Raw genomic sequence first — 15,366 nt, 5'->3', positions numbered from 1 at the left:
GGGAGAGAAGGGTTTGAAATACAACTTTTGAGCAGCTTATAGGACTCCTGTTATTCAGCTAAAATCATTCCGCCGCTCAGCCATCAAATATTTACCGAGCCGAGGGGAATCTGGAGCGCTTCATTATGTGGAGGATGTTGTGCATACATAGTAATGTAAATCAACCTGTCTTTTCCCCTCACTTTCTCTCTTTATCCTTCCCCCTCACACACACACACACACACACACACACACACACACACACACACACACACACACACACACACACACACACACACACAACCCCACTTCTTTGATTGTAAGCGCTGGAAGCTCTGGGCCCCAGTATTGGCAATGGCGGAGAAGCTGACTGCAGAATACATTACCAGATGCTTGAAGAGTGTTTCATACTAGAAGAAGAAGAAAAAAAACAGCACGAAACTTGACTGAAAACAGGAAAAACACAGAGACGAGTACACACCCAACCAAACACACATCATGCACCCCCACCCATTTATATCCACACAGTCTCTCTTGTACTTTTTCTCTCTCTCGCTATCTCCACTCTGCTTCTTCCTGTCCAGAGGATTGTCAGCAGCGGTCACATTATGTCCTTTCTCTCTCTCTGTGATCAGGGGGTGTTGGGGTGGCGGCCACAGAGCCGGCTCAACTCCAAGCCTGAAGTTCAATATCACCCCTCAACTCCACAATGAAGGCAGGAAGGGCAGGGAGAGGACGAATGAACCACCCACTGCTGCATTCACCACAGAAAACCCCCGTGTGATTTTCTCCCTTTTCTTTTTTCCCCTTCTCTTTGGCGTGTGAAACCTTAAATGTGCAGTTTAAAGGGAACTTCAAGTGTCAAAGGCTCCAATTACCCACAGATTTACTCACCCGCTTTATATAACGTTTTAACACGCTTAAAAGAAGAAAAAAAGGAGCCTGATTAACGCAAACGCAGCTAGCATGACACATGTAGGTTATTATCGGTGGGGTTTCGGCCTTCAGGGAGAGACTGTGTAATATTTACTCTGCAGATGTTTGAGGGCGAGCTTGCACAATCAATTTCCCTTTAATTCCCCAGCCATCTAGTCCTCCAAACCTGAATCCCCCCCTTTTTTCTTTTCTGTTATACATGTGCATGCCTCAGAGAAACCATGGTGAGCTGGGTGTGTTTTGTTCTCTCTTATTACACACATCGCTGTGTGTAATGTCTACTTAAATAGCGGGAGTATAGAGAACAAGAGACAGAGTGCAGGAAAGGAGAAGTGGGAAAAAAAAACATGTTTTGGCCCTTTCCTTGGGTTTCTTTTCCCCCCCTCGGTATCCAAGGCGTGTTTGGTGATTAGTATGCAGAAAGGAAGCTGATTTGCATAATTAAGTGCTACAGAGAAAAAGCAACAAAGTTGGTTAGTTATACAACTATGAGTTTAATAGTGTACAAAGAGTTATTCCTGCTCACTTTAAAAGTTAAACGTTCATAGTTCAACACATATCTTTCTTTTCAAATTTTCTTTTAGACACACATGTAATTTGTTTTTGTTTTTTTTAAAAGGAATCCAAAGCAGAGACAGATACCATTAAAGTGGTTAATAATCACAGAAGTGGTACAGTTAGTAACCTTGGCACTGGAGAGTATATTAATGTTGTACTACACTGTTAATTGTCACACTCATAGTATACAAAAGGCACAGAGGGCAAGCAATGTTGATCTCAAAGGCTCAAGTTAATACAGAGGACATCAGAGACTTCAGTATATCAGGACATTGGTTACTAATGACACGTGAAGGAAAGTTATAGTCATCCAATTACTCTCCGTAATAAGGCATGATGTTCTTATCTGAAAAGGTCATTTAATGTTATTTTCAGGTACAAAATAGAATATAAAAATACATTATAAACTTGTTACAGATGTTACGGCTCCATGATTTTTTTCCTTCTTTTTGTTTTACGTCAAGGCATCAATTGGTTTGTGTGTATGTGTTTGTGGAGAACTGAACCACACCCTCTGAAGAAGAGGATACTCATGCAGAAATAAGGATATGGACGACTTCATCTTCAACAAAACAATCAAACAAACAAACAAAAAGAGAAATAGATCAAATATAACACTGTTCTCTCGAGGTACCCGAACCTCACATAGACATTTCAGACATGGTAGCTTCAACACCGCGTTGCACTTCCAATTCGAATTACCCACTTTTTTTTTTTTTCCAGTTTTTTTTTTTGGCACTAAAATCAGAATTGAGAAGAGTTATGGGTGTAAAGACATCAAATGCAGACGATTACAATGAATCTGCATAAACCCAAAGGACATAATTTCATGCTTGGCACAAACCCCACGATGTGGAAGCAAAAAAGATTTAGGTGTAACATTGTTCCTTTGCTCAGAAATAAATAAAGACACTGTTGTTCAAGCTCCTACAATACTGTAGTGTGAAAAAGGCAAAGGCATCGTTGTGTAAGTCCTCTCGATTTAGACAAAAGATGTGCAACTTTCCTCCTCTGTGTGCGGATCTGCCCCGTACAGACTTGGCATGTACACTGCATATGTTGACTCTGTATTGGGATACTTTACCTATTAAGAAAAACTCAAGAGATACTTTGGCATTTTGCTTTCCAGTTTGTTCTTTTCCCTTACTGAGCACCTGTTGCTTTTACTTTTCTGTTCTGTTTCCTTGTTCCAAGAAGTCAAGGAGAATTGGAAAATCTGGGAAGAGATTCACAAAATAACTTTTAAAAGCACGGGTGACATTTTAAACACACCACGGGAACCACTTGTTGGTGTTACGAGTGAAGGGAAAGTGTCCTAATGTATCATTATCTCAACACCAACTTTGATTTATGAATTCATTAAAATGGTTGGCCGCTGAAAAAAAAAAAACAACCTTCCCCTGAAAGAGTGTGCAGAAAAAAGTGAAGTAAAAGGTGCCCGGAGAGGAAAGATGTTTCAAAATATCAACATATCTCATTTAGTTTTAGTATGGAGGAGTTTCTGCGCTGGTTAAGTACCAATATTATCAGTATAGTTACCATGTTATTGATAGAGTCATTATTATTGCATCACATGGGCTGAGGGGAGGGCGTCTTGACAGCTTGGCTCAGCCGGGATTGGTTTAGGAGCTCTTCACCAGTTAAGTCTACTGGTTATGCTTTCAACAACTGTTACAGACTAGGATTTCGACTGGTTGTAAAACATGCTCAGACTGGCTTTGGGCTTTTTTTTTTGGAAGGAAGGCACGTTTGGTAAAGTTTAGGTTAGGACTCGGTGGTGGGCGGGGTCCTGAGGTTTATTCCCATGATCGCTGTCGTCTGGTTGGCCGGTTAGACAGAAGCAGCCGGGATGTTCCCAATGTGCTGGTCTGGTTGGCTGAGCTGGGTGAGTGACGGGGGCCGCGGGCCAATGAGCACGCCAGCGGGCAGAGATGGGTGGGTCATCAGTGGGCGGAAAGGTCAGAAGGTCAAGGGGTCATGGGTTAGTTGCCGTGGCAGCTAGAGTTAGACAGACAGAGACGGACAGACGTGGAAAGGAAACAAAAAGGGCACATAAAAGGGGACATAAAAAGAAAAAAAGATAGAAGAGAGATTAGTGTCAGCTAGTGGCGTCAGGATGACAACAAGGCAGATCTACTGCAGTCACACAGCAGGAGGGGCGCTACCTACGCGCTGCACAACACCTTCATGAGCCCCGCATGACCATTCAGGAGGACTCGCATCAAACCACCGGGCGGTGACACGAGGAATGGCTGGTTAGCGATGCATCTTGTGTGCTCATGAAGGCGTTTGCAGGGTTAAGCTTCGATGCCCCTCCTGTCGCGTGACCGCTGCTATAGTGATACTACTCATGCTAGCTGGGCTACGTCTAGCACAGACAGACAGTGAAACCATGGGCAGAGAGGGAGGCGGCATGGTTTCATGTGGGTGAGAGAGTGACCTTTATGTCCACAGGAAAGTGTCTGGGCCTCAGATATACTTTCACTTACTGACAAGTCGAGCTATTGTTTAGCAGCAGGCGTAAAATCAGGATGATTAACAGTCAGGATTAACTGATTATTGATTATGGTTTGATCTATTTGCTATGAAGTATTAGAAGAGCACCGAATGACTACAGTGAGCAAAGAGGCGCCATAAGAGACAATGAGAGGTTAAGAGATGGTGATTTTAGAGGGATTTAAGAAAGAATTTAACAATAGACAGACTAACTACAAGAATTTAGAGGCTTTGGTTTTCTTTAGAGATTTTTTTTCAATAGTCATCTTTATTGCCTTTTAGTGTTTTTTGTCCATCGTGTACAACAAGAGCACCACCGCTCTCTCACACACACACACGCACACATACACACACACATATAATGTAGCTAGCTAGTCCATTTCTATTGCATAAAACAGTCACGAGGCCTGTGAATCGAGAAGGTCACCTTATCTTAAATAGACAGAGCAAAACACTGCCTTCATTGCCACCTTTTCGCGGTGACTAAAACAGTAGTAGCTACACACCTTGAACAAAAGTTTGAAGTTTACATGGAGACACTTCATCTATAAAAAGCGTATCGTAAAAACAAAAATAAAATTTTACAAACTAAAAAAAAACTAAAAAAAAAAAAAAAAATACTACAAGTATTTCCAAAGCGATTTTGTTCCATAAGCTTCATATAAGCACTTAAATCCTTAAAATCCCTATATACAAATTTATTTTGCAGCTAAATACATGGTAACAGCACCCCTCTGGCTAAGAAATATATGAAAGATGTAAACAGCCCCAATGATAAAGTCCAGTGGGCGACTGATAAGACCAAAACAACAGTATTTCATACAAAAGAGCTTGTAACACAGACTTCAGTAGTTATCACACGCTGTGTTTTAGTAGTAAAGACCAAAGATCATATTGAATTGAATGACCTTCAGGGGAAAAGACAATCACTGTTACTTTAAGTGTCATATAGTCATTGGGCACAACACAGGATTTAATAAAAAAAAAAACATTTGTGGAAATCTACTGGAATGAAGTTGGGTATAAATAAAACTTCCCACAGTTACTTGTAAGGTCAAAAAAAGTAGTAGTGAAAAGATAAAAACAACAACGAAAAGAAAACCAAACGGTTCTGAGAAAGGACTTCAAATCCAGAGTCACGAGGACCGAGTCACATGAATGGAGCGATCCATTCTAATTGAGAGGGTCCCGGCCTGCAAGCCGTCCAGTTTATCTACCAGGCGAGCGAAGATAACCGCTGCAGCTGTCACCATTCACATGGTTCCTCCCAATCTGCTCACTTATTTCACTTTCACTGCAACGAATACCGTTTCACATTACGCGGCGAATCTGTGTCAGCGTGTGACCTTTTCGCCTGATGCAGTTTATTAATTTTTCTTCTTTTTTTTTAAGGCATGCCGTATTACAGACGCATGTAAACGGGAATTGGTCCATTGGTCTGCATGCACGCACACTAACACACACACATACACATACACATAAAGTGGCTGGTGAGCTAACTAACCTCTGTCTGGGGTCACTACCCTTTGGTAAGGATGGATTCTCTTGTCGTGGCGTCGTACCTTAGTGGTCATGGCACCTGCTAAGAGCCATTGACATCGCCAAAACAGAACACAGAAGGTTACTCATCAGAAAGACATCAAACAGTCCACCCATGGCACCGACATCAGTGAAACCAGGAATTTACTAAGTGTTCAAGGCTGAAGGGCGATAGTAAATAAAAACATCTCACGTCTAAGAGACAGAGTTCTTGTTGTTTCGTGGTCTTCTGTTCTCTAAAGAAAATATTAATCCAAACCACTAATTTCTCACTAAGCTTCACTAGTAGATTCAACATTGGCTGTAAGCAAAGTCACTCTATAGCTTTGTGATTAAAATAAGCTTTAACATATATTAAATCACAAACAGCGGCGCTAAAAATATCTATCGGTTCACTAAAATGTGTTAAAATTACAAGCAGAAGCTGAACTATTAAAAGAAGTTAAATAGCTGTCACACCACAACACTAGTCTGCTAATACAAAGAGGAAATGAACAGGAATGGACACTTGACTACAGAATGACTGTCGAGGAATCTGTCATCCTAAAGTATGAGCAAACTTTGAGTGTTTGCTCTGTGGGACAAGTATGTGTTGGGGTGGGGTGGGCGTGGGGTCTCTGCAAGCCAGTCCTTGTGTGTAATAGGAAGGGTTGCTACCGCTTAGCCTTTGGTTGGGAAAGCCATACCTGCAAAAACACAGGAAGAAGGGACTGTTAGCCCAGCAATGAGCTTCGTCATTCTTAAAAATATGTTGCGGATGTATTACAAGAGCTGGATACGGCTGCCAATGTGTCCCACTGGAAAAAACGTAGCGATGCGACAGACAAACATCTTGCGACCGCAAGTTCTGCTTCCCGGCCCGTCAATGACGGAAAACTGCTGGTTTGTGGTTGCGTTTGGGCCGTAGAGATGCGTGAAGTTCCGGGCGTGGCTCAATGTTGGTTATTTTCAAAAGCACCCCGCAAAGAAACTGCCATGTTTTTCAAGCACCAATGCACACTTTTTATCTTATCTTTCATGTCTCTCAGGCCTCTGTCCTATAGTGCAATATGTTATGTTGCATGTTAGCTTGTATGTGATTAACTATGCATATAAATAAATAAAGAGGGAAAGCCAATGTGCAGCTTTTGCCTCGCGAGCTAACAGTTAGCAATGGATGACATTAGCCTCTCAAATGATTTCAGTCCCAAGCTTTTGTATAAATAGACTGTACGGTTGAGTCAAGTGATAGCATGATGGCGTGAAAAAAATCTACCAGTTAACTTAATAAGACACACGTCTTTGCTTCTGTGGCTAGCTAACTTACAGCTAATGTTGCTGTTTGGGTTAATAAAATGAACAAACATATCTTCATCGACGCAGGTGTAAGCCATGTTTAAGTACAAAACAAAGAAATTTCCCCATAAACCTCAATTATAAAGCACATTTAGATTCTTTTGGGCGTGGGCATTTATGTGGGCGGGGCGGAGGGGGAAGAGGGGGCAGAGCCTAGTTTTTTTTGACGCACGCGATCGGGGAGCAACTTCCATTGGAGTCCGTTATCCAGTTCTCATAATACATCCCGTGACTCTGTAAGAATTGATGAACGTTTGATTTCCAAGTACCTAAAACTCCAGTTGAGTCAATCGGGTATTCCAATATGGAGGGCGTGAGTGTGTACGGATACTCGTAGGGCGTGTAGATGATTCCAGATTCGGGCCCTTGCTGCATTAGCGTCGTGTGCGGATTGCCTCCCTGCATTAGGGCGGAGCTCTGGATCTGACGAATCAGAGGCATGATGGTCGGCGTGTTGATGGGGGCGGGGTTGCGCATCGAAGGAGGCAGGACGGGCGACGGGCCTGTGATGATCCGAGGGCCCTGGGGTGTCCCTATTGAGAAGCCGGCGATGGCTGCGCGGCACACGAACATACAATAACGCAAGTATGCGCACACCCACACGCCAGCACACACAGTGCACAGACACACAATAGACAGGGGAGAAGAGGAGAGAACAAACAGTCTATTTAACAGGAGAAACAGAGGCATTGTTCATATATACAGTGGACTCCTGTACCGAGACCCCTCCTTTGTCACCCACCAACCCTCCTCCACATGTTAACTATGATGTCATCCTTACGCGTCTTGACATTGGCGTCTCTGTAGGTCCCATTGAGAATGGCCAGCTCCATCAACTGCATTTTCTTCAGGTTGTCCTCCCCCTCAGCCTACACCAGGGCAGAGCAGCACAATCATCGCACTGAGCCAGGACTACCATTCTGCCATTTGACAAGTGAATGAATTAACTTCTGTGGGAGTCTGGGTCAAAAAGTTAGCAAATGTTACAGTATGCTGAACCTAAATGTGACGCATGGGGGGAAAAGTGCTTTGTTTGCACTTGTTTTTGTTATAATAATAATAATTAGTGGTGGAAAAGATAATTGATTTGTGTAAAAGTTACAATTATCTTCTTTTTAAAACAGTTTCTTTTCAATGACTATTCTGTGATTTGTGGGGAAATCACTCAAAGTACCAGTTTCATTTTTGAGTAAAATTAACTTATTTATGTAACAGGCAGCATTTATTGTTTTTGTACCGCTTACTGAGAATAGAGAACTAAAACGTTGTTATTTGTACATCAAGAATAAATGTAACTTTCTGTCTGAGCTGTGTGTGTTTCAGTTGAAATAAGTTTTTTAAATTAGAAAATATGAGTAGATCCTGACATTACATCCCAATGTACTGAATCGAGAACTGATTTTGAATGGAAACATGAGATACGGAAACATTCACACCCCTAATAACAGCATTGATAGAAACAAAGATGACCAGATTTTGTGCACGTCCGTACAGACCACCGCACAGGACATATTTAACTTCTTAGCTCCAGTTACAGCTCGGTGAAAAGCTTCACTGATTTACAGTCGGAGAGCGAGGTCGGCTGGGTTAAATGAACACATATCATCAACTTAACCCTCCACACACAGATTGTCGAACAGAAATGAACGGGCGCTCAGCTCCTGATTGGCTACATCCTTTAACGTGTAGGGTTCGCTGATACGGTGCTGTGATTAGAGTGGAAGTGACGGCTGATTGCCGCAATAGAAATCCCCCCGCTGGTCTTTTCAGTTTGTTTCTATTGTTGCAAATAATGCAGAGGAAGAAAAAGGAAGGAACCTTGTGATTTTTCAAAATATGTGCTTTTGTGCGAAACAGGATGATTTTAGAGAGTGCGTCTGTGCGTGTGCGCGCGTGTGTCTTGTTTGTCGTCATATTTGTGCACGGTTATGCACGTATGTGTGTCTGTAGGGGGGATGTAGGTGGGCTGGAGAATGTGAGAAATGTTGAAGAGTGCAATCAAAATGTCCCCTTGTGTGGACAACAAAAAAAAAACAGGGAGAAAAAGGAATACTGTAGCCAGTAGTTGGGAATGAAGTGAGTTGTGAACGAGTGAAAGGAGTGATGGAGTGGGGAGAACAAGCGAACAGACTCTCCATTCATTCCCTCAGCCTTTCAAACAACCCGGGGTTACCATGGAAACCCCTTTATACGTGTTCCCTAATTACCCTAACCCCTTACACATACTCTCATACACACAGAGACACACACAAAAACACAAAAAAAAGACACAAACACACAGTTTTTTGGACCGACAAATCCCCTTCCCCCTTCCATGCATACCAACACAGTGAACCCTCATCCAGTCACACGCAGTCTTTCCTTCGGGCCAGACCATAATATGTGCCGTCCGACTGGGGTTTTCGGACTGATACTCACAGCCGGGACGAGAAGTTTCTTGACCTCGTTGATGGCCCGCTGGAGTTTGATCTTGGCCCGGTTGTGTGTGTCCTCCACTGTGATGAGGACGTGGAGGTCCTCGCTGAGGTGCTCCCAGTTGGGCTTCCCTCGGTTCATCTCCTCCTGAAAAACAATTTTTTAAAAAAGAAAGCCCCGTTTGAATGCGGCGCACAAGCTCGGCCCATTACCGGCACAGGAGGGAACAGGATTTCACTATTCTTCTTGCTTGGCTCGGCTTTTGGATCGGCCTCAAACTACACACAAACACACACTCGAGGTTGTGCAACACCGCTCTGGAAGCGTTATCAAACTCATGAAATAACCATATCGCTCCTCGGCGGCGACACAAGTTTTTGGTGTTGCATTTCTACGAAAGCACTGGCCCAAATCCCACCATTCTTCACGTTTTCTTTTTCTTTATCTTATCTATTCATTTCTTTTATCTCTCACTGACCCTTTAATCAGAACTAGTGACGGACGTATGGTCCATCAATTGATACACTTTTGCAGCTTGGTACCAATTCAGTGAGAATGTGCAGCAGCTTTACTATTTTAAATTCAAGAAGAAATCATGTTGTGTGTCATTATACCTCATTAGGCATGAATGCAAACACTTGACGCATCTTAATTTTGTGAAATCTTGTGGTTGTTGCTGCCTCAATGCTGCTGTTGTAAAATGAATATGCACGGTTTTGTAATTGTGTATGTACAGTGTTGATTTTCTCCACAGAGATGTTTTTATCTGTTTCTTGTCTTGAGTATAACTGACTCTGGTACAGCTAGAAATATGTGCACCGTCCCTGTCAAATAAAATATGCCGGTGTTGATTAAAAACAATTATAGCATGTAGGACTAAATAATCCTTTAGTAATTATTGAATATTGACCTTGTTGCTGGTCGTGCTTGTTTGTCTCCTGATCTGTCGTTCATATCACAGCAGTTGAACAAGGTTACTCTTGCATTTGTCAACTTTGTGTTCCAAATAGTGAGGAAAAAAATACCACGCCCGAGCTGGATCCGCTTCTTTTCAGATTATTGTAATATTTTGTTTCTTTTGCGAGTTCGTGAGAAAAACAAACAAGTTGAGGAAAGTCTGTTTGGTCTGTGGGAAGTTGTGATACGTTAGTTTATTTTGTTAGGCACAATAACTCTCGGGACTCTCGGGATGACATTGTCAGACTGAAATAACTCGGCGATTCTTGAATGGATTTTTATAAATTTTTAATTTGACATTTAGACACATAACTCTGGTGATCCCGAACCTTTCCTCTTGTACCATCATTATATCATTTAAAATTAAAAACCTGCAAAACATATGGCCTCAGCTGTACTGTGTTCAGTGACAATTAGTTAAAGTTAGCATGTTGCTCCGTATAATAAGCTGCTTTCCATTGTAAACAACATCTACTAAAAACACTGGCATGTTAGCATTGTCATTGCTGACGTTCGCAATTAGCTCAAAGCAAAGCTGTGCTCAAAAGGACATATGCTTATGAGGAGAATATCAGCAGCACCACTCTCATATTTATATATGAACAGGAGGCGACAGCCAGAAGACGGTTGACTTAGCTGAGCATAAAGAACTAGAAATAGCTCACTTTGCTCGGTCTAATGGCTACAAAATCCACCCACGAGCATCTCTTAAATTCCTAATTAGAAAATAATATATATTGTTTGTTGTTTGTTGAATCCTCATAAACCTGTCGGGGTTTTATTGGGGGTTCAGCAGCCAGTATGTTTGTCCAGAAATCCTAGTCAGATGGTCGAATAGCTTCGGAAACCCACTCCCCCACACCTTTCCAATGCCACATGAGGCGGAGCTGTGTCCAATTGCCGATAATTCGATATCCACTGCATGCTGTGATTGGCCAGCTTCGCTGATGTGAGCTGGGGTTTGAATCTCTCTAATTTGTTTTTGTTATGCAAATATTTCTATCACTTGTTATGTGTACAAACAAGCGCAACGCTGTGACTGTTTTTCACGACAGACCGAAACTGTGCAATAATCCCCGTATTATAACGATATTGCATCTCATTGACAGCGGGCTTTTCATTCCACCTTCGAGAGAGAGGTCGTTCGGAACAATTATGAACACTTCTAATTTCCATGGTGGGTTTGACATTACATCGTAGGAACTTCCTCTGTCTGAGCATAATTTGACCTTTATGCACTAAAACTATTTCTTGGCAAGACGAAGTGACTTTCCAGCCAGAGCAGCTGTTTCCCCCCTTGTTTCCAGTTTTTATGCTAAGCTAAGTTAAGCTCAGCATCTCCTCCCGATTGGAGCTTCATATTAAACGGTGAAAGGGGAGAGTGAGAGTGGAGTTAATTTGACTTTCGGCTGAAAGAAGAAACACATATTTCCCAAAATGTTGCGCCTTTCCTTTAAGCATAGCGTCACATTTAATAGTCTAAACTATCATTTTAATCACTAAACTTATTTAAATGAAAATAAGTGTTCGTCGTAACCCAAGTTAAAACTGAAATCATGAAGTCTTTTAACTCAGTATTGCATGCTGGGACATTCTATCCTCTGTCGATGTTTTGTCAAGTGAGATGTATCATTTTGAAAAACACCAAAAGTCAACATCTTTCTCCCTTCTCCCCCGTTGCCTCCCACTGTGTCTCTGTTTTCCTTCCTCTCTGTCTCTGTGTGTGTCTGTGTGTGTGTCTCGCTCTTTCTCTGAGGGGCGTGCGGGGTAGGGAATGTTCTGGAGAGAGAGGAACAAGGGGAGGGGGAGGAATGCTGGACTTGCTCCACCTGCCGTTTGGAAAGCTTGTGCCGACTCCGTCCAACAGCAGACACCAGGGGAGAGGAAGGGGGAACAGATGGACCGAACACCGGGACAGAAAAACTGACAACCAAAAACTCATTTTCAGACAAGGCTCGGTTGGATAGATACATAGATATATAGACAGATGTTGGGACAGATGAGTGGAGATAGATAGGAAGGTGGGCGGATGGACGGATGAGATGGAGAGAGAGACAGAGACACAGAACGAAAGACCGATCTGTGTTTTCGGTGACTTAAAGACCACAAGCTAAAAAAAAAGATTTTTGCATGTTCCAGTAACATAGAATTAATATTCCTGCTGAACATGTTCCAAAGCAAATCATGATTATTTAACATTTCTGATCACATCTTTCTCCGCCTGCAGGCTGCTATTGTAATCTATTACTTCAAATGTATCTGAACATAGTGTCCTTATCAATGTGAGACACACCAAGAATGTAACATATGAAAGTACACATAATGTTCAGCATGACGGAGAAACTCTCAAGCAGATGTCAGACTATGTAGACCATACTGAAATCAATGTTAACCAAAGGCTGACTCGATGTTGGGCCAAGTGAAAGGAATAGTAAAGGAATAGTTTGACATTTTGTGAAATTTGCTTATTCACTTTGGAACTAAAGGTATTGAAGTTTTTTAATGCCTTTTTCTCCCTCATCTGCCAGAGTTGTTTGACCGAAACACCGTAAATGCAAATGTGATCATCCAAAATGGCATCTGATAAGCAATAAGCTACATCCAAAGATTAACTTTTGTTAGTTTGTCTCCCAGCACTTTGCAACAAACAAAGTAAAGAATACAGAGATGCCGAATTTAAAGATTGTCGGCCAGTGATTGCAGAACAGATGGAATCAGGGATGATAGCAAAACAAATAACGTACGAAAGATTAGACAGCAGTGATTGTTAATATTGTTCATTCATTAGCCCCCTTTGGGATTAGCACTATCCATTGGCCCACGTAATTAATTCGGTTTGTCTTGTATTGTGAATTTACCAACAAATAGAACAATGAAAACCATTTGGACTCAGTGAACAGATATAAAAAACAAAAGCCTGAAGATTTAGATGAAAAAATTGACCCCACTATCGTAACTGTACGACAAATATGAACAGTGGGGAAACAGCGGCGACAAAACCTGCCTCGTTTCTCTCGTCCGTTTATATCCGCAGAAAAACTGCGGCGTGAAAATGACTGAACCTTCGTTACATGTGGGATTATTTCTTTGACCTAAAACAAGACTTTGAGGATTTCGGACGCAGTCAGGCTCGCTGTTCCCCCTCAGGATTACGTGTTTCTGCTGAGCGAAGCTAACTGTCTCGTGTCTGCAGCTTCATATTAAGCATACGCACACAAAAGTGTGTATCAGACTTCTCTTTTAAGTCCCGACACGACGGCAAGAATTGCAAACTAATCGTTCAAATGAAAAGCGACGTGCTGTCTTTTACAGAGCCACACGAATGACCCCGAACACTGAAATCGAGCATCTTGTGTGTTCTTTTTTTTTTTTTTACCTTCTTCTTGTCCCTCATGGAGCCCTTTCCTCGCACCATGATCTTGCATCCGGTCTCTGCCTCCAGTTGCTTGGCCGTCAGTCCGCGGGGGCCCAGGATCCTCCCCACGAAGTTAAACTACACAAAAGAGCCACAAAAGAAGAAACACGCAACAGTGAAGTGCCCGAAGGAAGATGGACATATTTCACGTCACATTCCCAGACTGTCTTTTTTTACAAAGTGTGTGTATTTGCATGTGCTGCGTGTCACTGTTTGTGCATCTGTGATGTGTTACTAAGAGAGATAAAAATAGCTCATTATACGGGTGCTGGCTGCTGCTGGCGGCATAACAGGACAGCGGCGTTCTCTTAACCTTATCTGTCAGTAAGACTGCGTGATTAACTAGACAGCTGCCCCTCTGCGAGTGTGTATGTGTGCGATTGTGTTTTGTTACCTCGCCACTATCCCTCCGTCTTTAACATTTTGTCTCTCTTAGCATTTGTCCAGCATCTCCCTACTTTTCTAACTCTGCTTAAGTTTGATCTAACGTTATCTTCAGTTGCGACATATTCGGCCTTTGCTAAGCGATGACCCCCTGACTCTCTCCGGTGCACAGCCGCAAATCCAGATAGAGGAACCTCTCTAAATTTAACCCTGATCTCAACCGTTTTCCAGTGTGTGTGTGTGTGTGTGTGTGTGTGTGTGTGTGTGTGTGTGTGTGTGTGTGTGTGTGTGTGTGTGTCCTGTTAGCCTCCTGTCATGTGAGTGAGGACAGCCTGTCATTGTATTCGGTGATTGGCGAGCTGATGCGCGGAGAAAATCATGTGAGCCGTTCAATCTGGATCAACGCGACTCATCGCGAAGCGCTTAACTGTACTTGGCGGATGCAAAGGTGTACTGGTCTCGTCAGTGCGGTGCACTTGTTTTTATATTTGGAGGAGAGACTTGATCTAAAAATCTGTCTATCTCAAACTATTACTGTCAGTTATGAACTTGTATCATATTGGAATTGGACTACACTGGCCCAGGTTTATTCTACATCAATTATGACTCTCGATGACATAATTGGGTGTAAGCACAGATGATCTCAGAAAATGTCTAGCCGTGATTAAAAGCCTCGCCGATCCCCTGGCAGCCCTTCGACAACTAAGAGGAGATAAAGTGACCTGATGGAAGTAAACGGAAACTCTTTCCAAAAGGTCAAAGGTCAACATGATTTGTCCACTCACGTCGGGGTACTCTTTGACAGGCACGTAGAGCTTTTCCTGCAGCTGAGCCACGGGGCCGATAGCTTCGGGAAGCTCCTCCATGTCCCGCCCGTTGAACATGCCCCCGTTCACTGTGTCGTTGTACATGTCCTTGCGTACCCTGCCGATTTCTGGGAGACGGGAAAAGAGAGAGAGAGAGAGAGAGTAAAGTTGTGAGTAAATTGAGCAGGATTAACCGTAGACGTCCATGAAAGTGTCAAGGAGCCACCGCAAGTGTCATGTTTCTTCAGACCGTCCATTTCTTATGAGACGATGAGTCACGGTCACCAGGATTACGGGAGGCTCTGAGTGTGACAGTAGACAGACAATTAGACAGACAGGCAGGGGTGCATGCAGGGAGACAGTCACAAGCATTCTGCACCACAATGTAGAATCTAACCACCGACTGCTTTGCAATCATGCCTCATCTATTACTGACAATCTCTCTCTTTCTATTTCTTTTTCAAACTGTGTTTCTCACACTCACACACACATACACAGACACAGACACAGACACAGACACACACACACACACACACACACACACAC

General features: G+C 42.7%; 1 protein-coding gene across 2 annotated transcripts in view; it reads right to left on the bottom strand.

The window, feature by feature from the left end:
* Window positions 1-700: 700 nt before the first annotated feature.
* qki2 (QKI, KH domain containing, RNA binding 2) overlaps window positions 701-15,366 on the bottom strand; it is a 17,459-nt gene continuing 2,793 nt past the window's right edge. Inside the window, exons 2-9 of one of the 2 annotated variants that reach the window (XM_068582665.1) lie at window positions 14,800-14,948; window positions 13,592-13,708; window positions 9,262-9,405; window positions 7,625-7,712; window positions 7,113-7,397; window positions 6,195-6,218; window positions 5,474-5,551; window positions 701-3,471 (exon numbers count right to left, since the gene is read on the bottom strand). In XM_068582665.1, the coding sequence (XP_068438766.1) occupies window positions 3,449-3,471; window positions 5,474-5,551; window positions 6,195-6,218; window positions 7,113-7,397; window positions 7,625-7,712; window positions 9,262-9,405; window positions 13,592-13,708; window positions 14,800-14,948 (908 nt within the window). In that variant the 3' untranslated portion in view covers window positions 701-3,448. Of the gene's footprint in view, window positions 3,472-4,217; window positions 6,219-7,112; window positions 7,398-7,624; window positions 7,713-9,261; window positions 9,406-13,591; window positions 13,709-14,799; window positions 14,949-15,366 lie in introns of those variants that run through there. The other variant, XM_068582666.1, reaches the window with a different exon arrangement.

This window comes from Clinocottus analis, unplaced genomic scaffold (genome assembly GCF_023055335.1).
Source record: "Clinocottus analis isolate CAN_PGR_092001 unplaced genomic scaffold, fCliAna1.0.p SCAF_19, whole genome shotgun sequence".
Lineage (NCBI taxonomy): Eukaryota > Metazoa > Chordata > Actinopteri > Perciformes > Cottidae > Clinocottus > Clinocottus analis.
Note: the sequence above shows the minus strand (reverse complement) of the source record. Positions and strands in the feature narration are given on the sequence as shown.